Source organism: Arachis hypogaea, chromosome 15, assembly GCF_003086295.3.
Source record: "Arachis hypogaea cultivar Tifrunner chromosome 15, arahy.Tifrunner.gnm2.J5K5, whole genome shotgun sequence".
In the NCBI taxonomy this organism is placed as follows: domain Eukaryota; kingdom Viridiplantae; phylum Streptophyta; class Magnoliopsida; order Fabales; family Fabaceae; genus Arachis; species Arachis hypogaea.
The window spans coordinates 596,145-621,928 of NC_092050.1; the positions used below are offsets into that span (position 1 = coordinate 596,145).

Below are 25,784 nucleotides of genomic sequence, written 5' to 3' on the forward strand. Positions count from 1 at the left end.
CTCAATCAATCTCCTCCAACAAGTGCATCAGTGACATCATCACTAGTTGTGCTGTCTCGTCTTCCGCTCCCTCTCCAACAACCTTTCCTGCAGCCACCGCCTCTGCCGCCTCTTGTGCCGCAACTGCCTCTCTTGCTGATAGTGTCCTATTGCTATATGCATGTGACCCATCCTCGTCGTCGAAGTTGTCGCAGAATGTCACCATGCGTCCCTTTCGAAACAGTTCCAACCTCATACTGGAGGAGTTCCATTGCAAAAACTGAGGTTGGAGTAGCACACTGCTGACAGGGGTTGGCTCCATGGGATTGCCGACGGTGAATGTGATCTCGAACGGAGAGCTGTAGCGGGTGAAACTTGAGCGGGAGAAGGTAGCCTTGGCTACGAGTGAAGGAAAAGGGAAGATTGAGACTTCATTAATGTTATCGTTGTTGTCAGCCATGTGATGGTGGTGATGAGTTGAATTGTCGTTGTTGAAAATGGATTGAAAGTGTTTGAGAGAGTTAGAACATTGTGTGTGATAAACTAATTAGTAATCTGCAGAATTATATAAAATTTATTGGATTCATTTTGTCTTAGTTATGAAATAATATATTTTTTTCTTATTTTTGGTATTAGTACAAGTTGAAGGTACCAATTGAAAGATTTATACTGTGATTTATTACGTTTTTGTTGATTAATAACTATTTGTATTTTATATTGTTGTTGCATAGATGATTAGATTTGAATGAGTGAGAGTAGATAATTAAATTAAAGAAGAAGAGAACGAGGAAGAGAATTTCGGAAACAAAAATTGAGGAATTGGGATTTAAAAGAGAATGAGACCACATTGTAAATTAAACAAAAAAATTTTGTTTGCTACGTCACTATGTCGTTGGCGTGCCAGTATGGCAGGAACTAGTCGATGGATGAAAACTATATGAGAGATTACTATAAATCTCAGAGTATAAATTTAAGGATAAAATTGAGTAATTATTAATTTTAAAGACCACTTTAAATTTTGAATGTAATTTCAAAGATTATTTTAAGATTTAATTTTTTGAAAAACTAATATTAAAGAATCAATAATAATGTAAAAAAAAAATAAAAAACCACAGGCACAAGCTCTTATATTGGTGGCAAACAAGCAAACCCAATTCTAATTAGAACAGGATGGAGGTAATTGAGAGCAAGCTAGAAAAAGTTATGATTCCAAAATTAGTGCTCTTTTTAAATATAATTCCATGAGAAAACGGAAAAATTAATTTGAGATGTTCTATTTTTATCTCAAATATTTTATTTTATTTTTTTAAATTAGTTTTTTAAAATATTTCTTAATTTATTTTATTATAATTTTCTTTTAAATAACACCAAAAATTATTATTATTATAATGATCATATTATAATGATCATATTATTGGTTTTAATAATTTAAGAGTAAAAATAACAAAAAAAAATAAAAAATAAAAAAAGAAACATTACAAAGAAAAATAATATTTAAAAAAATATTAAATTTAATTTTTAATTAAAGAATAAAAATAAAAAATAAAATTTTCTTAAAATAAAAATAGAGCGTTTTAAATATTAGAAAAAAATTAAAATTTAATCAAAATGTTAGAAATACAAAAAAAAAATACTTTATCTAAGATATTATTTAGTAATAGCATAAAAATAATTTTTTATACTTTTATAGAATTAAATTTAAACATTTTCAGAGTCAATTGTTAGTATATAGTAATTATGGTCAACTTAGGAACGAAGAGGACAAAAGTCACAAAACATAGTGCCTTGCACCTGGAACTTGCTTAATGCATCGCCCCAAAAATTAAACAAACCCCTCTCTCAGTCTCAGTCTCTACCTTGTCCTTTTTTTTTTTACAATGAAGATAGGTGTAGTGTTGTATTTCCTTTCAATAAATCGTCATTAACGCGTACAACAAACTATGTCAAAACATTTGTTTCTGAATTAAAGAAGATTAACCTAAACAATAAAAAAAATGTTTACATGATAGACTCCATCCTGATGAAGGCAGGTGCATGTAGTATATATATATAGTTATTAACTTATTATATACAAAAATGTTATCTATGATCATGTTTTATATAATTATCTGTAATAATATAATTTCTTGAGATTTATGTTACAATTTTAAATACACTCCAATACTATTATGCCGGTATTTAAATTTATTCAATCTCTTGAACTAAGACTAAATCAATCTAATTCTCAATATTTAACAAAAAAAAATATCAAACTAAAAAATAAGAGAAAAAAAACTTTGATAAAAAAAAAACATTTTATTATTCAAATATTTATGTTAACTTCAAAACTAGTTTACACAAAAACCATGGCTGAAAGTATGGTACTGGTCTTGCCTTCTTCCTTGCACCTTCTGGATTCCAAATCCCACTAAACTCTGCCGGTGGCTTCCTAGGGCCTATATAACACATCCACCAGAGCCTCCTCCGGCAACCAGATTGTTCACGTTGAATTTGATTCTTTCTCCAAACCAGAATGGGATCCCAAAACGGAGCATGTTGGAATCAACATCAATTCAATTTCTTCAGCAAATTACACTGCTTGGAATGCTAGCAGGCATAGTAATGACATTGCTGATGCTTGGATTTCATACAATTCAAGAAAGAAGATTCTAAGCGTGTCATGGAAATATCACACAACTTCTACCTCCCAAGAGAACACTAGTCTTTCTCAAGAAATTAAAAAATTATATAAATAGTAATATTTAATAATAATACACATATACATCACAATAAAATATTTCTGAATGTAGTTTCAGCTGCTTTGATGGTTCAAAAAATTTTACAAGCTTAATTCTTTTGCAGATATAATCTATTTTAGTGAGTAAATTATAAATATGTTTATAAATATATAAAGGATTCTAAAAATATTTTTATATTTTAGTAAGACTACTAAGAGAAAAAAAAAAAAAAAACACAAGAAGAACAACTAACAAATAATAACTATCTGAGACTCCTTGAACTTCCTAACAATTTCCTTTTCATTTCATTTCAAACAATGATGAAGAATATATTACAGGTGCACCTGGAACCAACGTAAATGTGCCAGCTAATTAAATTGAGCCCTCTCTTTTTCGATGCCAAAAGTTGACTTATTTTTGGAGGTTGACTTACGAAGAACATATATAGATTTACATACTACACCTGTCTTTATATTTCCTTTCAATGAATCGTCATCAACGTAAAATACAAATAACTCCTTGTATCTTAATTAGAAGATAAACATAAACAATAATAAGAAAATTATTGACATGATATACTACTTTAACTTATCATCTTAATGAAGCTAAGGTAGGTGCATATATTTAAAAAGATGTTGGGCTATTGAATTCCCAACACTCACATACCATGGCCGCAAACTGGCATTCTTTTCTTCACCTTTTATTCTCATCCTTCCATGTTTTTATTCTGAAAACTTATTCAATCGAATTCCAAATATCTAGGTTTACTACTGGCGATCCAAACATAGTTTACAGAGGACAAGCTATCCCTCGTGTTGGAACAATAGAATTGAACAATAACATTGATTACTTATTCCAAGTTGGATCAGCCATATACTCCAAAGATGTTCTACTTTGGGAATCAAGATCAGGAAAACAAGCTGATTTGAAAACACACTTCACCTTTGTTATTGACACTCAAGGCAATTCTCAATATGCTGCTGGCCTTGCATTCTTCCTTGCACCTTCTGGATTCCAAATACCACCAAACTCTGCCGGCGGCTTTCTAGGCCTATACAACACATCCACTGCCGACTCGCTGCGCAATCAGATTGTTCATGTTGAGTTTGACTCCTTCCCTAATCCGGAGTGGGATCCCAAATTGGAGCATGTGGGAATCAATGTTAATTCAATTTCTTCAGCAAACTACACTGCTTGGAATGCTAGCAAGCATAGTAATGACATTGCTGATGCATGGATCGCGTACAATTCAACAAACAAGATTCTAAGTGTGTCATGGAAATACCAAACGACCTCTACCTCTCAAGAGAATACTACCCTTTCTCATCAAATTGATTTGATGAAGGTCTTGCCTCAATCGGTTACAATTGGATTTTCCGCGGCTACTAGTGAGTACACAGAACGACATGTTATTCAGTCTTGGGAGTTCAGTTCTAGTTTGGACGCCGCAGAGCCTGGTAAAGGAAAGAATTCGAAGAAGACATGGAAGGTGGTGGTTGGATCAGTTGTTGCAGGAGCTGTTTTTATTGTGGTAGTTATTTCAACATATGTAATATTTAGAAGATGGAAGAGCAAGAAAAAGGATGCAAAAATAGAGAGGGTGAGCTCTATTAATGATGATTTTGAAAGAGGAGCTGGACCAAGAAGGTTCTCTTATGAAGAGATTGTCTTTGCTACCAATAATTTTTCCCCAAACAGGAAGTTAGGCCAAGGTGGATTTGGAGCAGTGTATAGAGGCTACTTTGCTGATCTAGATTTGGTTGTTGCTGTTAAGAAGATATCAAGTGGATCAAGACAAGGGAAAAGAGAGTATGTAACTGAAGTCAAAGTCATTAGCAGGTTAAGGCATCGGAATCTTGTGCAACTCATAGGTTGGTGCCATGATCAAGGTGAGTTCCTTCTTGTTTATGAGTACATGCCAAATGGTAGTCTTGATTCCCATTTGTTTGGGAATAGGACTCCATTATCTTGGAACTTGAGGCACAAGATAGCTCTTGGATTGGCCTCTGCTATTCTCTATCTTCATGAAGAATGGGAACAATGTGTTATTCACAGAGATATCAAACCAAGCAATGTGATGTTGGATTCTAGTTTCAATGTCAAGCTTGGTGATTTCGGCTTGGCTAAGCTCATAGATCATGAGTTAGGGTCTCAGACATCGGCTTTAGCCGGAACTATTGGCTATATGGCTCCAGAATATATAAGCAGTCGTAGGGCAAGTAAGGAGTCAGATGTGTATGGCTTTGGATTGGTTGCTTTAGAGATTGCCACAGGAAAAAGGGTGTTTGACCTTGTAGATAATGAAGAGAGTCAAAAGGGGTTGGTTGAGTGGGTTTGGGATCATTATGGAAGAGAAGAATTGCATAAGGTTGTGGATGAGAGAGTAGGAAAGGATTTTGATGAGAAAGAAGTGAAGTATATGATGATTGTTGGAATGTGGTGTTGTCATCCTGATAAGAATATGAGGCCATCAATAAGAGAAGCAATTCAAGTGCTGAATTTAGAAGGTCCAGTGCCACAGCTTCCAACAAAGATGCCTGTTGCCATTTATTATATCCCTACATCTTCTGTTAGCTCTGATAATGCATCCATTAGTGTTAGCTTCCAATCATCAGGTCGTTGACATGGACCGAGTTATACGCTGTGAATGGGAAAAAAAAGTTCTATTTAGATTATTTAGTGTGTATGCGTGTTTGTATAAATGAAAAATGATTATTTAGATTATTTTAAATATATTTTATTTTTTTATGGTCAAAATTAATTAAAAATATATTTTTTTCCATAATTATTGGTTAATTTTTTTTATATGAAAAAAATATGTGTTTTTGTTAAAAATGGCATTATTTTGTGTAATTACAGCTGGGTAGATTTTGCAGATAAAAAGTCAACACGCAGGGTGTGTGTTAGACACATGTCAACATCCTGACAACATGTAATGTATGTATTGGACACGTGTCATCATCCTGACAACACACAGGCGTGTTGAACACCTTTTTTTATATATCTACAATACTGTAATATACTTTAAATATCCATCTTCAACCAAAACACCAACTTCATTTTCACATTAAAAATAATTTTTAACAATTACCTCTTTCTATATATCACATGTAGAAAGGAATAAATTAAAAAATAATATTTTGACTGATTTCGATTCAACGAACAAAAATGAAAATTTATTTTAAATATGAAGAATAAAATTTAATTAAAGATAAAAAATTATTAAAATTTCTTAAAAAATTTCAAAATAAAAGTATAATTTATTAAAAGTTATATATATAATCTGTTAAATTTAGTTAATATGTACTGTAAAAATGTGTTAAAATTATCAATGAAAAAGTCCTCGTAAAAAATTATAAATTTTAAATTTTATTAAGTTTAGTTAATATATATTCTAAAAATACATGTTAAAATTATTAATTGAAAATAAAAATTATAAAAAAATTTATAAAATTTAAGTTTTTAATATATTTATTATATATTTTTTAAATTAATCATCAATGGATTGCTGTATGCATAAGACATGATTCGTCTAATATTTATTTAAGCCGATGAGTGAATTGACCACTCTACTAACTCAAGTTGATTTTTATTTTGTTTATTCAAACGTGAAATGAAAAGAAAATAATACGGCCCAACAGCTTGAGAATCCGGAACATTGCCTTTCTTAAGTGTCTTGAATCTCCCGACCAAAAATCTATGTCGTGAATCTTGATCCATCAAGCTCACTAAGTCATTACTTTGACCCGGAAAATCAATAACTTTTGGGGCTTAGAGCAGCTTTAAAGACCCATCTTTTAGCGAATTTAGCCCAAATTGGTATATCTAATGGGGTAGAATGAAAGAAAGGGTTCTGTTAATTCGGATTATTGAGAGTTTATATTGGGCTTAGGTACCTGAACAAAAAAAATAGGGCCTAGGTATAGCCTTGTATTTATTTAGAGAAATGATATTTTATTATTTTTTGTATCTAACTTTTTTATATATATTTTTTCATAATTAGGTTCCAAAGCGGCAAAGCCTCGACCAACAGGAGAGGTAAACATGTCACTAGTGAATGCAACACAGAAAACTTAGTACCAAGTATTCCACCCCCTACTAAGAAAACAAAAACTCCTGAACCTCAAATCCAACCCCACACAAGAATAGAGCATCACCACCAAAAATTAAAACATAAATTTTTATCTTTTTTCACTTTCTATCAATTACTTTTAATAAAAAATTATTCATATAATATTTCTTCCTATAAGGGTCACTTCACAATGTATGACACCAAATTAAAGAAATTTATGTTGCAACTTGCAAGCCTATGAAAGTGGATTAAAGTGTTAAAATTGAAGTTGTTTTAAATGGGTTAGATGGGTAGATGAAATATACGCGGAGTGCTTTGCTCCCCTATAAATAGAGTCAACCGTTGCTCTTTGTACACAATCAAAAGAATATTATTGTATTTCTTGTAGTGAATTTAATGTTGAAAAGGGTGTGTGGTATAACATAAGAATATTATTGTAAGTAATACACTAGATTATTTTAGATAAATTTTTTAGTATTTATTAGTTATTATATAATAAAAGTATATCTCATTATAATTACACTGTATTGTAATTATCGTTAAATATAGTGAATATTTTAGAGTTTTGGCTTGTAATTTTTCTCCCATAATTTTGAGATTTTTCATATTAAACTAAGGATATTATTTTGGTTTTAGTATAGCTAGAAAGTATATGTTATTATTTATGTGAAAATATTTAGAAATAAAAAATTAATCAAAATAGACTAAACTTATTTTATTTAATATTCATTAATTATTGCTAGAATCAATAAATACTAAATAAAATAAATTTAAATTGTCTAAATTGATTTTTTATTTTCTCTCAAACATCATCATTATAAGTGTTATATTGTTCATCACTCGTGTGATATTACTTTCGTTTGCTATGCTGATTCCACTAGTGGTGATTCTCCACATTAAATTTGCATTGGCATGCTAGTTCACATACATATTTTTAAATATATCCAACTCTAATTAATAACAAGATACGTGTTTTCACATCTGATACGGAACAAGTTAGAATCACATTTGTCTTCTAATTAAAAAAACTAAGGCAATGTAGACAAAAAAAAAGTTGAGATATCAAATTCACGATCAAGATAGAACTTGATCAATGTCATTGCAACGCCCTCCACAATGATTTATCAAACTAGTATTTAGAACACCAAAAATAAATGTATGTTAACCAACAAACGCATGCCCACGGTGGAGAATTCTCGATAATAAAAGAGGAATCAAATGAGATTACATCCAACTTAAAATTTTAAAGTGTTAATTTAATGGGTCTTTTATTTTATAAACTCTTTACTTTTTTTTGTTTTTTTGATGTGGAACTAACAGTTCGTTTGATTGATGTATATAATAAGGCATAGACATAAAGACACAAATGTTAAAGACATAGACATAAAATATTTGTGTATATGTATTATATTTGGCAAAAATAAAGAACCAGACACAAATATTTGGAAAAGACTAAATTACCTTTCATTAAAAAAAAGTTTGGAGAAATAAGAGGAAAAATTTTGAAAATTTAAAAATTGAATAAGGGTAAAAGAATAAAAATTAGTGTCTTACAAGTTGTATCTCGGCGTCTCACCAAATTAGAGGTACACAAATTTAATGTTTTTGTGTCTATCTGTGTCCTCCCGTATCCTTCTAAAATTTGTATCTTATCAAACTAAACAGCAGACATGTGTCACCGTGTTCATATCTCATTAAGACATGAACACCAATCAAACGTTACCTAACTTCATACACTCCTCACACTTATAAATTATCAGAAACGAGGGCAAAGACTAGCTAGCAACTAATAAGAACAAAAAGTAAACATGCTAGCTAGGGTTTGGTGTAGAAGGCCTACAAGGAAGCAAAGATGCCTTCATCTATCTTTTGTGAACCATTTCTATAAACACAACACGTACGCTTATGATGATCAACTAGTTCATGAGAATATCATAATTCAAAAGGGACATACACATCCTACTCCCAAGAAAAAGCCATGCCATCTTTCCCCAAGTGCTAAGGGAGCTTATATTAATGATTAAGTTTCATGTGCCTTCACTGATTACTGTACACACACTTGCTACTAGCTACTATTCTCCATCACAATACTTGAAAGAAGTAAAAGCTGGATTAACAAATATAATTAATAATTATGAAATTTAAGGCAAACTCTATCTTGCTCGGATTCTGTACATAGAATGATTTACTGATCATTGACACCTGGCTAAACTCCTTCATTGGAGCACTAAATTAGGACTTATTAATGTGCCATTAAGCATTAAGCATTAATTTATAATTTGATGAAGTGACATCTTAACATGCCTGTGGTAATAAGAACGAATCTTATTGGTGAAAGAAATCTTGTGTACTGTTCATCACATGGGTTCAACCAATTGAAATGCAGAATTAGAGACAATAGACCATGCTTTATGACTATGTGCACGGTGCACCTGACCTGGCCCCCTGTTGGCTACTACATATAATAACCTTTCTTTCTTCTAACTTCTAACTACAATGTCTTAAAAGGCCATTATACATTTAGGCTGCTTTTATTTCTAAGAATAAAATAGGATAAGACACTAAAAACAGAATAAGATAAGATATTAATAGATAAAGACATAAAATTTTATATTTTTGTATTTTATTTGGTGATAAATTAGAACAAATTATAAAAATTTAATTTTTTTTTATTTTTTTATTTAAAAAATTTGAGATGAAAAATATGACAACAAAAAATATAATTATAAAAAATTAACAACAAATAAGTTGTATCCCTTATTAGTGTCTTTGTGTCTTTCGTGTCAGGATGGATACAAAATACACTAATTCAGTGTCTCTAGACACATTATCTCTGTTAATATTTCCTCTGCCAAACACGATTTTGTATCTCAATGTCATGTCTTTATAAACAAACACAGCCTAAAAGTTTGTTAAGGAACTACTCTCATTCCTTTTAAAATATGAATTTATCTCTTTTCTATCTTAAAAATATATTTTAATACTACAATAATAAACTTTTTTATTTTTTATATCTTTAATACATTAAAAATATAAAAAATATCTTTTAACTTTTTAATAAATTATTTTTTACAGTATTTTTAAAATATATTCTTAGAATACATATTAGCAAAATTCTTAAAATATTTATTACTTTCAAAATATGGTGCTTAATTTATCTATATATATAAAAATGTAGAATATACATGTATAATTTTAAAAAATGTGAAAAAAAGATTCATTATATTTTACTGGTAAAATTAAACATCACTTATTCATATTAAAAGATATTACAAAACAAAAATATTTAATAAAAAACATAAACTTTTAAGTCCTCGAGACATTAACATTATATCTATATATATATTGTATTTCAATTACTCTCTTAACTAATAATTTCTTAATACCGGTGCTTTGGAAATTGGGATTTCACAGAAAAAGCAAGGAAAATAAAAGAATTCTTGATTAATGTAAAATTTAGTTTATATAAACTAAACTAAACTTGATTTGAAAAGAATAATTGTTTTAATTAAATTTTGTTCTAATGTTGATATTCAAATTTGAAAATGCTTATTACTACATTTACCCGTCTTTTATTACTTGAACCCTCTTGTTAAAAAAAATGAAGGTATTTACCACATTTACCCTTTTTTTTTTATTTGAAACTCTGAATTAGAAAAAGCTTTTACTCTTACCGAAACTCATATAACCAAATTGAGTATTTTATATGGTACAAAGTTATGTGTGACTCCAAAATCAAGATGCATTGTTTCTAAGAATAGCATAGGGCATGGGGGTGTCTCTTTCAATTCCTATGAATCAAAACCTTTGCGGTTTGCGCAAACAAATGTATGGTTTGCTTACCATTGGTCTCAGGCGTGCCATGCCTTTGACTTTTCCTCCTTTCAGAATCAGAATCTGTCATCTCATCAACACTTCTCTCTGTCACTACTCACTACACTGCACTTCTAACACCAATTTACTGCTTCCACAAATATATATACTTATTAAAATAAGTTATCTTTAAAATAAATTATATATATTCTTATTGTTATATTTATATGAAGTTGATAGTTAAAAATCATTAGATTATAATTTAGTTAAATTTACCAAATCATTTAATAATTTTTAACTATCAATTTTACATGAAGAAGATAACTCTACGTAAGTTTTTACTTAAATTATTTTTTATATATTTATTATATTTATATCATATATACATTTGGATTGATATTCTTTTTGTGTTTCCAACAATATTTTTTCAATAGCTAAAATTTGTTATTGGACGACAACATAATTTTATTGAGATTGAAGTTGTGTATTTAATTGATCGATTTCTCAATTCGTTGAAATTTCTAGCAAATTACTCTAATACATAGTTACATAATAGTTGTTATTTGCATAAATTTCAATTCAACTTTTAATCGTTACAGTGTATGTTTCTAATTGATTATTACTGTGTTTTAATTTTTTTTAGCTTTTATTCTTTTGACCAATGTCTTTAATTAAAGTATTTTTGAGATAAATTCTTATTATGTAATGAATAAATTTTAATTGTTATTAATATTTTTATGGAGTTTAATTAGGTTAGGCAGTACATTTCTTCAATTAATTATTTTTTATTTTAAAATAATTGTCCCTTTAACCATTTGTAAAGTGTTAAGCAATTCAGAATTAAAAATTTCTTATAAAAATATTCATCAAAATATTACTAATTAATTTATATAACTAATTCAAGATATTAACAAACGTTTGATTATTGTTTATGCTATAATATATATATCCACGAAAAAGCCACAATTTTAATATTGATTTTATATTGAAATAATTAAACGAAGAATCTATCAAACACAATATTAACATTAAAAAGAAAAAAAAATCCCAAAGGCAGGATTTGCATTGCTGAAAAAAATACTTGCAATTTGAGTTATTATTATAGAATACTCAGCAGCGCAATAAAACGATGCTGGTGCAACATAGCATCTTCCATTATCATTAATTAATTTTAGAACTATTGGTCATTTAAAGTTGATTAGTATTTGGGGAAAAAAAGACATGATGTTGAGATTAATTTTAAGAATAAACATAGAAAACCAATTTGAATTGGTCAATATTAATTTGGTTGCACACGGTATTTTTTAACTAGCTATGATTTTTCAGCTATAATAATAATGAGTAATAGTATTAAGGTGAAAATTCAGATATAGTCGACTTTGCATGAAGTTAATAGTTAAAAGCTGTTAGATGAAAATTTAGTCAAATCAGTCAAATAATCTAATGACTTTTAACTATCAATTTCACGCGAAGTCGACTGCACCTGAGTTTTCACCTAGTATTAATAATAATGATAATGCAACTAAAACTACATGGCCACTATATAGACTTAAGCATCTCTCAAAAATTAAATAATGCAATTAGCCTAAAAACTATTATTGTCCATTATTTCTAAAGTTTTAATATAAATAAAAAATGGAAAGCAAAGGAAAAATAAATTGAAAGAGAAAAACAAATATCTGTACGTGTAACGTGTCAGAGATTAATACGGCTGACGGCGCCACAAAAATTCTAAAACTGATGAAAATAAAAATATTGTAATATATAGCATAGTCCTTACTCCTTAGTCCAAATATTACTAATATAATAATATAATATTCTCTTCCTCGATCGAATACTTGAACTGTAGAAAGTACACTATTACTAAAGCTATAGTCACAACTCACAATGCAACTCTAATTAAGTTAATTATGATCTCTAATTATTCTATAAAATTAATCTTAATTAACCCACTTTTGTGCTTATTATAAAGCCTCTTTGGACTTGCCATTGCCACACACAAAATGGAAAGGCACCACCATAAGCATAATATTCTTGCACCCTCTCACTACTCATCTCCATTAACCTCCAATTAAGATTCCTCTCTCTTTGCTTTAATTTGCCCTCTACCAAGTAAGCTCAAATCTTTAATTAAGCATTTGATTAGCTTAATTAATTTACTTACATATATATAGTTTAATTTGTGTATCATTAAGCAATAATGAAGAAGTATTATTTTGCTATCTTTAGGAAACCCTAGGTTGAAAATGGGAAGAGGGAAGATTGTGATTCGGAGGATCGATAATTCGACGAGCAGGCAAGTTACTTTCTCGAAGAGGAGAAAGGGTTTGATCAAGAAAGCTAAGGAGCTTGCTATCCTCTGTGATGCAGAAGTTGGTCTTGTTATATTCTCCAGCACTGCAAAACTTTATGAATATGCAAACACAAGGTTTCAACCTTCAACCTTACTTCATTTAATTCATTTCCATCTTAATTAATAACCTTAGCTTATATATATCTATGTAGGTTTCATTTCTGCTTATTCTTATATACGTGGACTGATTAAATTAAGCTGATAATTATTATAGTCCGAGGGAGTATTTTACATGATTTATCATAATAATATTGTTGATGACTATGCATGACCAAAATCTTATATATCGATAGCCTTGTTACATTTCTAATTAATTAACAAGTTCTAATAAGCTTTGTAAGCTTAATAAAGCTAAGCCCTATGTTGTGTTCATCCGAAGACAGAGCTGCAGAGAGAAGAGATCTAGTATCTTAATCTTAATTAATTAGTATTCAGTAGCTTAGTTTGTTTCTGTGGTCGAATAGTTCAAGTGACAGATACTCATTCTCTCTTTAATGATCAATGTAGATACTTAGGTGCAATTATTTTCTTATGAAGTTATTAATTGAGAATCAGTTCGATAATTTGACATATTTGATTAAATTATTATTTAACGATTCTCAACTAATAACTTCATATGAAGACAATTGCAAGTGAGTTTCTATTGAATAGTATCTTAAATATGAGTTTTAAAAATAAAAAAATCAAGGTTAAAAGAACTAGTTATATCCCTTATAGGATCTTAAATACTCTAATAAAATTGTCTTTCATTTATAAATATCTTCTAAAACAGAAAGCTTCTTTCGTTTTACTTGTCATTATTATCACCCTTCCATCTTAAGTAAGTATAAATTGCAGAACATTGAGAAAACTTTTCCTAATCATGAAAATCAGTTATATGGTTTATTCTATAGTTTGTTCAAAGAAGAAATATATTCTCAATATTCATATATAGTATTTGGGGTATAGACCTTTTTTATCCTGCTCATCTATAAGCTAAGGAGCAAGGATATATATCTCAACATATTAGCTATCAATTATTATAGTAAGATTATGTATATACTTCGATTTAATAATTTCAGCTTCCTAGCTATTAGGCTACTATCTTTCATGAGTTAAATGTTTATTAATTATTTAAAAATATTATTTATATACTAAAATTAATTACTAAGATTAGTAGATAAATATATATGTAATTTAATTTATTTTTAATGTATATTCTGTATTTCGATGTATATTCTATCTTAGTGGCTAATTTTAATGTACACCTAACATAAATACTCGTAGTACAAACAAATTTTACTTTATCATCTAATCAAATATTTATGTTTATAAAACTTATAAAATTAAACAATTTAATAAGATATTTTAGTAATGTGATATATGTGTATATATTCTTACATTAATCACACATACAAATTATTAAATCCACTTATCCATATCTTTCTAATACCATGCATCTCAATTTGTTGGTTTTGCCAATTTCAGAAGGTTAGCACATAGAAGCATATATATAAATGATTCCAATCTTTGCAAAACTTTAGCCACTAACCAATAATCCAAATGATTTAGTTAGTTGATAGCATGCCTTTTTAGCCGATCGATGATGTCAATAAGTATCATTTAGGATGTGAAAGTGGGTATAGCATTACATAGACAAGAACATGTCCCATCTCAAAACAAATATTCAATTCAAGTTCCCATTTAGGATCAATTCATGTCACGGGCAATACATGCATCAAATAAAGCGTTTTAGCCACTAGTTTTTTGACATGGACAACCTTATAATATAATTATCTTAAGAATCTCTAACTAATTTAAGCAGCTATATGATTTGTTAGGTTTGAAATCACATCATTCTCTAGTTTCCTTGTAATTTTACAACCCTTTTTCCTTTCTTGTATACTTTCTGCCTAGTCCTTATCCAAAGTAATCAATAAAATTTTAAGCACAAACCCACCACTTTCTTAGGATCCTTGAGCTAGCTTAACTTTTTTTCTAAAGTTTATTTTATATCTCCTTGCTAGCTAAACTAAATCCATGGTACATTCAATTAATTAAGTGGAATAATCCATCTCCTTATTTAGTTTTTTATTAGTACTTTTTTTCTTTGACATATTTAAAAAGTAAAATTATTGAGCTTCTTTAATTATATGATAAACAATATATAAAAATTATAAATTCATATAATGTTAGACATATATATGTTGGTGTGTATGGAGGAAGCATCTTAACAAAATAGAATCAATAATTTTCTGCTTCTAGAATGGGTGCCAAGAGTTAAATCAAAAAAAAGCAAACATGATACACCAAAGAAAAAAGTATATACATCCATAGAAAAAAAATCTTGCATATTTCTAATTAAAAATCTAATTATATGAACAAGTGCTGGTCTCAAAAGAGTGATGATAATAACTCAGCCCTTGTGGAAATCAATTAGAGATATTATATATGTGAAAATATCTTCAAATACATATTATATATGCTGAATCATGCCATAGTAGGAACTATTGTGTAATCTGAAGTCTGAAATATTTAATTTGGTTTGATTTTCGTTATTATTTGTTGAATATCTTTATTATTAATTAATTAATACTAATTGTATCATTTTACTTCTATGTTGTATTGTCTAAATTTATTAAGTAAATTATTAAAATAATAAAATATAATTATCCAAAATTATAAACATAATTAACCATATAATATCTATTTAATTATCCAAAATTAAAAATAAAATAACACATGCACTCACAAAATTTAACTCTATTGAACAAAGTTCAGTAAAATATAAATATTATATTGAATTCTAATTAGATCAATGTAGTTTTTATGAGACACATCTCATTTATTAAGAATTCTGATAATACTAGGAAGATAAAAAAAATCTAAAATTTATTTTATTTAACATTCATTAATTATTATAATAATTAATGAATATTAAATAAGATAAATTTTAATTTTTTTTATTAATTTTTTTAATTACCAAATATTTTCATAAAAATCCTTATACGTACATTATATTGGCACAAAGAGAGACATAATACACAACAGAGAGATCAACCACAAAAAACACATAACACATATGAAATACAAATATTTGAAGTTATAAAAAGAGACCCAAAAATCTACCCACAGTAGTTAGTATATTTTCTCCTTTCAATAAAATAAAGTCTACATGCATATAATAGTCATATAATAAAAGATATTATAAGCTTTGGATCATATTATATATATGTAGAAAACAAGTCCATTAATAAATGGTTAGCAAAAACAGTGTTATTGTGTCCATCCAAAGACTTAGCTTCAGTTCCATTTATTTAAGTAACATGCCATAATAACTCTTTAAGTAAATCACTCTTGTTAATTAAGAATAAAATCAATAATTTAGGAGTGTGATACCGAGAGACCCAAAGACTATGGCAGAGGCTACTTTAGGTTGAGGCCATGAGAGAGTGTACAAAGATTTTGGAAATGAGAACCAAATTCTCTCTTTTTATTCTCTAGATGTAGACATGTGATTATCAAAGCACATAAAATTTTGTGCCTTCACATTTATATCATCTTACCATTGTATTTATATTTGATTTATTGATTCGTATCATAAGTGTTTATCTAATCTCATTTTACCACTACTGTGCTATGTTCTCCAACAAAAATTTAATTTGAATTTAATTTTCATAGCCTTGTACTGATAATATAAATTACCTTTTATACACTACTATCAACCAATCATATGTTACAAAAATATTTGATTCTAAAATACCTAAAGTTAACAAGTTACTAAAATTTTCAAAAGTAAATGTCAATATAGAAGTTTGTATTTGCACTATTATATAAGCATGATTAAATTGCAAAAGAAAAAAAAAAACTATCATTTTACATTAGATATATTTAATTTGAAGTAGGACTCTTGACTCTTGAGGGTAAAATATTTAAAATTTTGAGTGAAAGGATTATTGAAGGAACATTAGTTATATAAAAAAGACCTATAATTTTTTTATTAGCATATTATGGTTAATTGTAAAAAATGTGTACATTTTTATTTTATTCATATCCTTAGGGAGAATACTAATGCCTTTCAGAGGAAGTAACAAATATAATATTCTTTAAAAATTAATTTATTATTAAAAATCAAAAAATAAAAAATAAAATACTATAAATCTTAAATTTTAAATTATAATTTTAAATTTAAACTATTGATATAAATATAATAACTGAAGAACTAAAATTTGTCTAATTAACAAAGAAAGGAACGGTCTTTACTTAATAGGTAAGGAGGAGCACATTTCCTTAGTAATGAATACTTCATAATATAACTAAACAAAAATATTTGGTAATAAAAAATAATTAACTAAAAATAGTGATAATTTATCTTTTTTTTTTGTTTTTTATGGTATCTTCTTATTTAAAGGTTTGTCGTTGGCCAATAAATTATTGTATGCACAAGATGGGATTCGAATTTTCGACACTTACTTAAGTGGACTAGTGAGCTAACCACTAGACCAACCCAACTTAATTATAACTTATTTTATTTAACATTTATTAATTATTACGATAATTAATAAATATTAAATTTGACTGCATTTACGACTAACTAAAATCATAAACATTGGAAGATATCAGAATTCAGTCAAGAATTACTAGAACTCTACTCTCTTAGCGTAATCCATGAATTGAATGTATGTATATGCTCATGAGTCATGAGAGGTGCAACTGTTTAAATATGCATCAACATATAAGAGTTGGGAACTGGAATGTATGACAAGAGTCATGTATATATCTTAAACTCCCAATGACACAGTACCCTATGTATATACAGAAAGTTCTTCAATAATAAACAGTTATGTCATGAATGATATATACTTTCTGTATCCTATATATACAGAAAGTTTTTGAATAATATATACAAGAATTCAATCATTTAACACAACTAGAATTCCATATATAGTCATTAAACTGGAGTCAGCAACACAAGAGACTATATATAGAAAAAAATTATAAATATTATATATATGTACAAAATTAAGATATATAATTTTGTAATGTAATAAAACTATTTGTTCAAGAACTTAAATTGATAAAAAAAATTATATATAAATAGATATATTTCTAATATACTTCTTTCATGTAAGAATATTTTTAAGTTAATATAAATTTTATATAATTTTTTTTGGATAAAATACTATTTTAGTTTCTAACGTTTTAATCATCTTATTTTTATCTCAAAACATTTAAAATAACATCAATGTTATCCATGGTCAAATTTCTCACTAACAATTAATAAAATTGATGCACTGTTAATAATACTTTTGTTAAAGTTAGGTTTGTTCAACCTCCCTCTTTCACCTTCACTCTCTCAACAAGTTAAAACTCTATTCTCCTCCTCTCTTTTTCTTTCTCCTCAAATCTCTCTTGGAGAATTAATAGTGTAAAAAAAAAAAAGAAAGAAGATGGATAGAAGAATAAGATTTAGAGTTGTTGAGAGGGTGAAAGTGAGAGATAGAGATTGAACAAATATAATTTTAACAAAAGTATTATTAATAGTACATCAATTTCATTAATTATTAAGGAGAGATTTGACGCATAATATTGATGTTATTTTAAATGTTTTGTAATAAAAATAGAACAATTAAAATATTAGAGATCAAATAGAATTCATCTTAAATATTGGAGACCAAAACAATATTATACTCATTTTTTTTATTTGTCTTGTATTAATTTTTTTAAGGTCAATATTAATTGAACTTTATATTTTTGAGAAAAGTAATTTCAAAACATGTAAAAATCACTAGAATAAGTTACTAATCTTTTTGTTCATATTAAGTTTGTTTCATCCTTTGAGTGGCATCTACAAACATATATTGTTGAGTTGATATATTGCTTTCCTATGTCTTGTATTAACACAGCTTTCATAAAACAAGTAAAAATATGACAATTCATTTATGTGATCAGCATGAAATCAGTGATCGAGAGATATAACTCATGCAAGGAGGAAGAACAACAACTCATAAATCCAGAATCTGAGGTTAAGGTCTGCTCTAATCACAGCTGTATATTCCCACTACTGTAGTTATTTTATAAGTGCATCATCATTAGGTTATTTATTAATCAATTTGTTGAATTGCAACACTAAATCTGTGATATATAAGCTAAACTAATTGGATTATGTTTGTCCTTCTGTAAACTCTCAGCAATTCTGAGAATAGTGACTAAGATTTTATACACAGGTATCAGTAATGTTAGGAAAACAAAATAATACTGTCATAACTTGTTTTATTTAGCTTTCACTAATTGTTGCACTAATTAGCGAACGGTTAAATAAGACAAATATAAAATAGATTCCAAGATAAGAACTTAGGCTCTGCAATCACAATATCTAATTTTTGTGGTGTGGTTATCCTAAGATTCTTGATCAGCATAGATAATACAAATGCATAAATAGAATATGCAGTAAAAGCTAAAAATATTATGAAATAACATCAACAATCTTCAGAAGATAACAGTGAACCACCACATAAATTGCTCATGCTGACAAATGAAAATCAGGATGAAGCATTATTCCTAAAATCCAACTTCAATCAGAACTAAAACTCAGATGTATTTTTGTTAAAAATATTCTAGAATCCTGATCAGCTAAGTCAAACGAACTATTTTTTAATGGAGTTATAGCTTGTGACTTGCCATATAAATATAACTCCATTAGAAAATAGTTTGTTTGTCTTGACTGTTCCAGTATTACTAGAATATCTTCAAAATTCGGTCAAAGTCACAAATACCCCAGTAACTAATCAATAAATATTCAACATAATAATTATATAAATTTCAAACAATGACATGCAAGTGAAGCAAAAGTCGTCCAAAATTAACTCAGAATTAAAATGGATAACTAGGCCATAAACTTGCTTGAGATGAAAGGAAAAAGAGAAGGTGAGGAAGAATTTGAGTTGGCAATCTGAAATAGAGTAAGGTTATGGAATCAATTCCATACTTCGATTTCAAATGCCAACAAATTCTTCTCCTCCAAGCTGGAAGGAAAAAATGAAAATCACCAGAACAACCTATATAAGCTATATTCAAAATGAAGAAAATGATCCCTTTTGCATTTTATGCATTTGCATTACTCATTGCATCACTTCACTTGATCATTGATAGTTTTGGCAAAGGGAGGCAGAAATTTTAAGGCAGCAACTACAGAACCTCCAAGAAAATCATAGGTACAGCCTTTCTACTAATGTACTTAGCCATTTATTTTTTCATAGTCCAACAATCAATGTTTCTTTTCCTTTTTCTAAATTTCCCCCTGTTTTGAATGATTGAAGTTAGTGAATTTTTTACATCTGATCTAATTAAGCTACTAAATATGATGACACAGGCAATTGATGGGGCAACATCTTTATGGTTTGAGTGTGAGAAACCTACAAGATCTAGAGAACCAACTAGAAATGAGTCTCCAAGGTGTCCGAATGAAAAAGGTCAACAACTGCTTCTTGATTATTCCCATTAAGAAAAACTTAAGCACCAGAAAGCAACTAACTAAATCAAATTCTGCAGGAACAAATTCTAACAGAAGAAATCAAGGAGCTGAACCGAAAGGTTGTGTGGCGCAGCAAGGGTCAATAATCTTTCTCTAAAAAATTTAAAAGTTATAACCCTGACTTACCTTTTTAAGTATTTTGCAAATGCAGGGCAACCTCATCCATCAGGAAAATTTGGAACTTTTTAAGAAAGTAAACCTGATGCAGGAGGAAAACACACAATTATGCAGAAAGGTAGTCCAGCTTGGTTACTCTATATAGGGTATCCCCATTCACCAAAAATCAATTTCAATTTTTGGCTATTTTTGTGTATGCTTAGAAACTATTCAGAATGATTTTGAGAGGAAGTAGCAAACAAAGATTTTAGAAAATCAGAACCAAACACAGAGAAATAGACTTAAGAATGAAAGTGTGATGTAGCAGGTGTATGGCACAAGCGAAATAGAAGCAACAAGCAGAAATGGATTCATTCCAATTCCATATGGTATTCAAGTAGGAGGAGGAGGCTCACAGACATTAGTCCAACTTCAGTTATGCCAGCCAGATCAAGAAGCCTATGAGACTTCAACAAGTGCAACAAGATGAATCACACATGAAGAAGTGAAGACTTTCTCTAAACAAGAATCCAAATTACAAAATGAGATGTGGATGTAAAATTGCTTATGGAAAATCTTAATATAGCATAGGAAAAATTAGTGCAACAAGACAAATTAAAGATGCAATGCAACCGTATATGTGAAGAATTAATAAAGATGCATGCATGCATATAAAAATATGATTTGCATGCAACTAAAATAATCAACAGGTTCTTACTTACTTTAACTTGCTTCACTTGCTAACACACAACGCGATTCAGGTTCGTTTATATAGGGGAGAGAGAGAGAGAGAACAGAGAAGGAAGGAAATATCTGAGGGAGTCACAAAATATCTCATTCTTTTTTCTATTAATTAATCGGTCATTAATAAAGTAAGCAAAAAGCTTGGTTGCTAATTGCTATGCACGTCCATGGCTGGCTAACGCTTTTTATTTTTTATTTTTTAAATTCGTTTTTCTTGTTTTTTGTTATCCGAAAGTTACAAACGCTAGCAAAACATGACACACTGTTTCAATCTTGGGTTGTTTAGGTGATCAATAATTTTTTTGAACAACATGAATAATTATCAATCAAATTAAAATACACAACATTTTTAAATTATACATTTAAGTCTCAATATTAGAATAATCATTCGCACACCTAGTGAAATAAACATTCGAGATATTCATTGTTCACATTGTTTAGTATTTTCATCATCTATCTATACTTTTCCTTCGATTTTTTATCCGGAATGTTTGAGTGCATTATTAAATCATTTAACAAATTTAAATAAAGTTAATTATACTTAAACTTTTACTAATTTATTATTTTTTGTTAATAATTAATTAATATTAAAAATAACTTTATTAATATAAAAAAAATATTAACTAAAATATTAGTTAAGATTAATAAAAAATTTTAATCGTGTAACATTTCTCAATTGAAATTATTTTTATGAAAATGCTTATTGTATGATGATTTGTCTGTAAGATCTACTTATTTTAAATAACACATATATTTATATAAATATATAATAATTAACTTAATAATTAATTTTGGTGATCTTTTATTTTATCTTTAAATAAAAAATATGGAGCCGCAAGAGATAGTATTTTGGATAGAAAAAGTTAGAAGACTAACACTTTTATTAAAATTTAGTCCTTATTTAACTAGTAAAAGAAAAGTGAATAATCTCACATCATTGAATAAAATCTCACACCATTCAAAACATTAATGATAACTAATTGATAATTATAAATCATAAAATTTGCTGACTCCTATAGTCCTATCACTTTTCTTTTCGATATCTTGGTTTTATTTTCTTTTACTATACATAATGAGTTATTTAATTTGAAGTGTTTTTGATTTTTCTAGATATTATACTTTTTAGTATTATATTAAAGTAAATGTTTAGAGTGGTCTTTAAAATTTATGATTTTTATTATTTTAGTTTTTTAGATTTAAAATTTATTATACTGTCTATGAGATTCAGCTTTAAGTATTATATTAGTCTCTGAACTCTTTTTAACATTGAGTTAATGAACGGAATGTTGAGTTAGTTTTAATTTGCAATACTGGACACATAGCTAAATAATATTTTTTCGTTTTAGCTCTTAAATAAGACAAAATTGAGGTTGTTTTCGAGAATAAAGAGATATAATAATTTGCATATTATATAAACTCTTTTTTCTTTTCTCGTTTTTGCCTTATTTAAGTAGCAAACGAAATAACGTTGTTTAGTTATGTTTTCAGCATGGCAAGCTAACTTTGAGGCAATTCAGCACTTAATTTGCTAATTCAGTATAAGAAAGGGTTCAGAGATCAATATGGTGCCAGAATTGAATTTCGGAGACCAGTATAAGTAATTTTAAATTTAAAGGACTAAAATGGTGAAAGTTGTGAATACGAAAGACCACTTGTATTATTATTGAAAAAATTCATACTATTTATTATTATTTGTCGAATAAAGACCCAATTCAGTGTCTGTTTATTTTCACAAAGGACAAAGCGATCTTTGTAAAAAAAGAATACTGACTCTCAACTTTTTTATTTTAGGATTATACAATCTCTTTGTTAAAAAATTTGTTAAATAATAATAAAAATTAGTTTTTGTAGGATTTTATTTATATTTTGTGAGGGTTTTAAAACCCACAAAATTTTTTTCAACAATATAACTAACAATGATCACTACTACTACCACATTCTTCATCCTCATCATTATCACTTTTACCTCCATTATTTGTATCGTGTAACCATACTTTATCATTATTGTTATTTCCTTTACCGTCATCACCGCCAATACTAATATCATCAACGTTAATGTTCTCTTCTTTCATTTTTTATTCAATGTTATTTTTCCTTTAAAAAATATTCGTACTACAAGTATTTTTTTTCTTACGATATTATTTTTATTAATGGTCTTTTTTCACTTAACCACCATTGATAAAAAAAAAATTTAAAAATAAATTTATTAATAGTTTGTGAGGGTTTAAAATCCCCACAAAATACAAATAAAACTCCCTCTATAAAATTAATTTTTATTATTATTTAATAATTTTTTTAACAGATAGATAATATTATTCCAAAAATAATAAAATTGATGATCAGAGTATTCTTTTTTTATTAGACAAAAATAATTTTATTCTTCTTAAAAATAAACAAGGATCAAATTAAATGTTTACTCTTATATGGTCCTATCTAAACGTTTTACGCATGTCAATAAATACCCATCTCTTGCGTGATTATAACTCTACTTTGAAGAATTATTTTTTGGTAAAAATTAATTTTATTATAATTAATTATGTTAAAATTAATAATGATATAAAGTGGTTTATATATTGTTCTCTATAAAAGTAATTGTAACAAATTATGACTTCTCTAAGAATTAATTAACTCTAGGAGCCATAATTGATTTATTTTTTTTATTACAATTGAAAACACAAAATCAATTTCTGCCGCATAGAATTGATTCATTAAAGCTGAGCTTTATATATATTCAAACCTGTATGTGTTTATCTTATGATATATATTTTTTTGTTTTCTTTTATTTGTCATAATTATTACTTTTACATATAAATACATTGATTTAAGAATATATTAAAATATGACAATAATAATAAATATATAGTAATTCTTTAATATTTGAGTTTGAGAGAAAATGAAGATGATCATAGAATATAATATATGGTAAAAATAAAGAAAACATTGAAAAAGAAAGTTCCACAGGTGCTTACTTTTAATTATTCTTTCTACCGTTTCTTCATTATCCCCCCCCCCCCCCCCACCATATAATGCAAGCATGATGATTCTTGTCATTAAACTTTCAAATCTGCTTTCAATTCAAGATTACAGCATATGATTCAAGAATAATTCTTGTTGCTTTAATCCAAACGAATAACAAGTATCAAGGAATCCAAATAATATATATATATATATATATATATATATATATATATATATATATATATTAAAAAGTCAGGTACAATTCATTTAACCGTGAATGAAATTAATAATTTAATAAATTTAATTAAATTATTATTTAACAGCTTTTAGTATCAATTTTATATATGTTAAACTGCATCTTAAGTTTTATATATATATATACATACATATATATATATATATATATATATATATATATATATATATATATATATATATAATGATGGTAGAGACCACTAACATGTTCTATTATATTTGTCCATTGAAATTAATAAGGTATATACCCCACATCCAAAAAAATCTACCGAACATGATGATAATTAAACAAAGCAAAAATTAAAGTTAATATGTAATAATGTCTCATAATTTTGCAAATGCTGTACAATACAATCTTTACAATTTCACTTTTATCTTAGTCAAAAAATTAAATCCATCAAATATATAGCACCATATACAAGGCGATTTAATTTCTGAGATCTTCACTGTAAAAAAATTGCATAAACTTGTACCTCACAAAAATCTGCATTCTATTCTATTATTTTTGTTCAGATCAGAATTCTTTTGCAGTGATGAATCTCTCTCCTAATCTTTACCCAAGATATTTTGAAGTGGGGATTTCTTATTTTCAAAGAGTTAGGCACACTGTGGACTCCACTTTACTCAATGATTCAATTCATATTTTGCAATGAGAATCATCCAACCTATGAAAAACAGCACCACTGCAAATTAAATAACAAAAAAAAAGGAACTGCATCAGCATATGTAAAGATTAGATTACACAATAATAAAATCAACATATCACAAGATAAAAATACAGAGACATAACTAGAAGATTCAAATATATTAAAAGAATGAGATAAATATAATAAAGGAAAACTCTAGGGGCAGCAGTTTTATTGAATTTTGGCCAGCATGTAACCAGCAGAGAAATGTGAACCGTTGGATGAAATCTCACACCAATCTCATACCATCAAATTATCATTGATGGCTAGTTGATGGCTAACAATCACAAAAATTGCTGGCCCCCTAGCATTGCTCTATAATAAAAGAACGAAATATTTCTATTCAAAATTAAAATTAGAGACGAAAGATGGTACAAAAATAAAAAGGTAAAAACTCATGTGCAATCGACTTTACATGAAGTTGATAACTGAGATTCGTTAGATGATTTGACTAAATTTTTATCTAACGGCTCTCAATTATCAACTTCACGGAATCGACTGACTTTTCACCAAATAAAAATACAAATTTTTTTTGTATTTCTGTGTCGAGACAGTTAACAAACGCAGTAGATCCATTTTGATTAAAGGCAAACATATA

At 27.9% G+C, this 25,784-nt stretch overlaps 2 protein-coding genes across 5 annotated transcripts; both read left to right on the top strand.

Moving 5' to 3' along the window:
• Positions 1-2,987: 2,987 nt before the first annotated feature.
• Positions 2,988-5,373, top strand: LOC112747361 (L-type lectin-domain containing receptor kinase IX.1-like). Its single transcript, XM_072218449.1, has one exon. It carries the CDS (start codon positions 3,364-3,366, stop codon positions 5,317-5,319), a length of 1,956 nt encoding a protein of 651 aa, XP_072074550.1. The 5' UTR covers positions 2,988-3,363; the 3' UTR covers positions 5,320-5,373.
• Positions 5,374-12,537: 7,164 nt separating this feature from the next.
• On the top strand, positions 12,538-21,246 carry LOC112747364 (MADS-box transcription factor 23-like). Of its 4 annotated transcripts, none has more exons than XM_025795342.3 (8): positions 12,538-12,693; positions 12,811-13,009; positions 18,866-18,944; positions 20,066-20,127; positions 20,286-20,385; positions 20,465-20,506; positions 20,599-20,682; positions 20,869-21,246. In XM_025795342.3, exons 2-8 carry the CDS (start codon positions 12,828-12,830, stop codon positions 21,031-21,033), a joined length of 714 nt encoding a protein of 237 aa, XP_025651127.1. In that variant the 5' UTR covers positions 12,538-12,693; positions 12,811-12,827; the 3' UTR covers positions 21,034-21,246. The 4 variants fall into 4 exon arrangements, with proteins under 4 accessions (XP_025651127.1, XP_025651128.1, XP_025651129.1 ...); XM_025795343.3 differs by having other exon boundaries at positions 20,872-21,246; XM_025795344.3 differs by having other exon boundaries at positions 18,866-18,938.
• Positions 21,247-25,784: the final 4,538 nt, after the last annotated feature.